The sequence below is a fragment of the Vigna unguiculata genome, chromosome 3 (assembly GCF_037176805.1).
Source record: "Vigna unguiculata cultivar grain cowpea cultivar isolate G323 ecotype 2 chromosome 3, ASM3717680v1, whole genome shotgun sequence".
Classification (NCBI taxonomy): domain Eukaryota; kingdom Viridiplantae; phylum Streptophyta; class Magnoliopsida; order Fabales; family Fabaceae; genus Vigna; species Vigna unguiculata.
The window spans coordinates 54,105,564-54,108,052 of NC_140794.1; the positions used below are offsets into that span (position 1 = coordinate 54,105,564).

The 2,489-nt window shown below is 37.4% G+C and overlaps 1 protein-coding gene across 1 annotated transcript; it reads left to right on the forward strand.

The window, feature by feature from the left end:
* The first annotated feature begins 898 nt into the window (after positions 1-898).
* On the forward strand, positions 899-1,643 carry LOC114176532 (putative lipid-binding protein AIR1). Its single transcript, XM_028061603.2, has one exon. It carries the CDS (start codon positions 990-992, stop codon positions 1,392-1,394), a length of 405 nt encoding a protein of 134 aa, XP_027917404.1. The 5' UTR covers positions 899-989; the 3' UTR covers positions 1,395-1,643.
* The last annotated feature ends 846 nt before the right edge of the window (positions 1,644-2,489 follow it).

Consider the following 2,489-nt stretch of genomic DNA (forward strand, 5'->3'; position numbering starts at 1 on the left):
TTAATTAGAGAATCTCCATGAAGAGAGTTTAGATTTCTCCATCAATACCTATAAATACCTCATTAATTATTTTTAAGCAAAGAAATTTGAGTTATTTTTTTTTTTAATTCTCACATCTTTCTCTAACACAACTTGACTTATGATACGGCCGGCCCAGGCCGATAGCCGAGACAGGTCAAGCCATGCCCATGGTCGAGACGGGCCAGCATGTGCTGATGGTTGAGACGAGCTGATGGTCGAGACGATCCAGGTCGGGTCCACGAGTGAGTAGGGTCGAACCCACAAGTTTGACCTAAATTAAAAGTTTATGGTATATTTAAAAACTAATAATATATTTTTCATATTTAAAGAGAAAATTCATGAGCCAACCCTAACCCACAAGACTTTTGTGAACTTTTTGATCCCATGAACTTTTTAATTTAAAACTTTTTGTCCTTGTAGACTTTTTTTGCCTCAATCCATATGTCCTATAGATTGGACTAAATTGACGACTCTATACGGTCTACAGCATTAGTCAATCTAGAAACCTTAACAAAATTTTTACCATGATAATTTTCACAATACATCTTCTAAATTTTTATTTTTTAATATTTATGTTAAAATTAATTTTAGTTATTAAAAAGTGCATTATTTTTTTAACTGTGGCCAAACCTTGAAAATTTCATAAGAGTTAACATATGCGTGAAATGATTTTACTTCGGAACTAACCACATTGCAAATGCACATGAGATTCCATAGTTAATATTATTAATTATATTCCTTATTCAATGATGACCCGATGCCAGTGTGTCCAATTTCCTCCCAATGGGTTCACTCACATGGGCCTCCAAATAAGCCTAATTATTTTAAACCTTAAAATTGAAAGACACTCACCAATCTCACCCTATAAAAACCCCACTCCTTCCTCTCCAATCTCACGCACCAAACCAAACCAAAGCAAGAGTGGTAACAGTGTTGCAAGAGTGAAGAACTTGTAACAGCAGTGTGAAATGGCTTCAAAGGTTGCTCTTGTGTTGTGTCTGAACATCTTGTTTTTCAGTGTGGTAAGCTGCACATACGTGCCATGCAACCCACCACCGAAAGCTCCGAAACACCCACCATACACACCTGTGCCAAAGCCACCTTCCACAAACTATGGGACTTGCCCTGCAGACACCCTTAAGTTTGGTGTGTGCGCTGATGTGTTGGGTTTGATCGGCGTGCAGCTTGGGAAGCCACCGAAGACGCCGTGCTGCGAACTCATCCACGGCCTCGCCGATCTTGAAGCCGCCGTCTGCCTCTGCACCGCTCTCAAAGCTAACATCTTGGGCATCAACCTCAATGTTCCCGTCAAGCTCAACTTGCTCCTCAACTACTGTGGAAAGAAAACTCCTAAGGATTTCCTCTGCAACTAAACAAACACTTTCATAAACTTAAATCACCATGTCCTAAGCTTCTCTATTTTGCTATATTCGTTATTCATCACTATTCTGTGTACTTAGTGTTCCCTCTGCTGCTTGAAATTTGGCCAACGAACATTTCGTTCGTACTAGGTTTTTGCTGTTATTATCTTTGTCATGATTGAAATGAAAGACTCCCTGGGAAGTCCCTTTGTATTGTATGTGAAATTTCTACCAATAAAATTTTTATATTTTAGCTGATAAGATACATTGTTTCCTCTGTCACTCTTTTATTCTCATCGTTAGGAATCCAAGTGTGATTCTAAGTTCCACATCGGTTAGAATTGAGAAAGTGGAGCACTATATAAGAATAAAGACCCATAAACCCATTGCCTTAAGGTTTTGGGTTGAGAATGGTGTCAGTGTCTTATATGGTTAGACTCCAATCTCATTGGTGTTGTTCTCCCTATGAAACCTCCTCCTTGTAAACCTGACGCTCTTCTTTCTTAATTTTCATTTGAGTGTGGATCGGTTGTAGAACTCTAATGAAGTGACAGATCGTGTGTTGGGTAATAAAATTAAGTTTTAATACATATTTTCTCTTCTACATGGAATCCTTATTAGAAAGATGGAAACGGAAGGTTTTCAATAATCTTTCGCACAGAAAAAAAGAGATAGCAAGAGTACTGCAGTTAGAAAAGAAAGAAGAGCTTTTTTCGCTTTGATTGAAGCTAAACAGAACTATGATATTTGTGACTTTTTCTAGAGAAGCAAATAAGGTTATGATGAAGAGGGAAAATGTTACAGCACAAGATGTGTCCAACTTGGATTTCTCACTCTATCTTTTTTGAATATTGATTTATAACTTTTTTTTTTGGGAGAAAAAAAATTGAATTGTTAGCTGAATAAGTGTTTTAAAGTAGAAAAATGGTGAAAGGCAGAAAGTAAATGTGATATGTATAGGTGATTGAACGTGGTCGACACTGTGTGTGGAAGCTCAATTATTATTTGTTTGTTGGTTTTGGAATTTTGTTCCTGAAATTGTCATTTGCCACTTGCCACTTGCTTGACCTTGAAATATGTACAGTGATATTCATAAGCGAGCAAGAC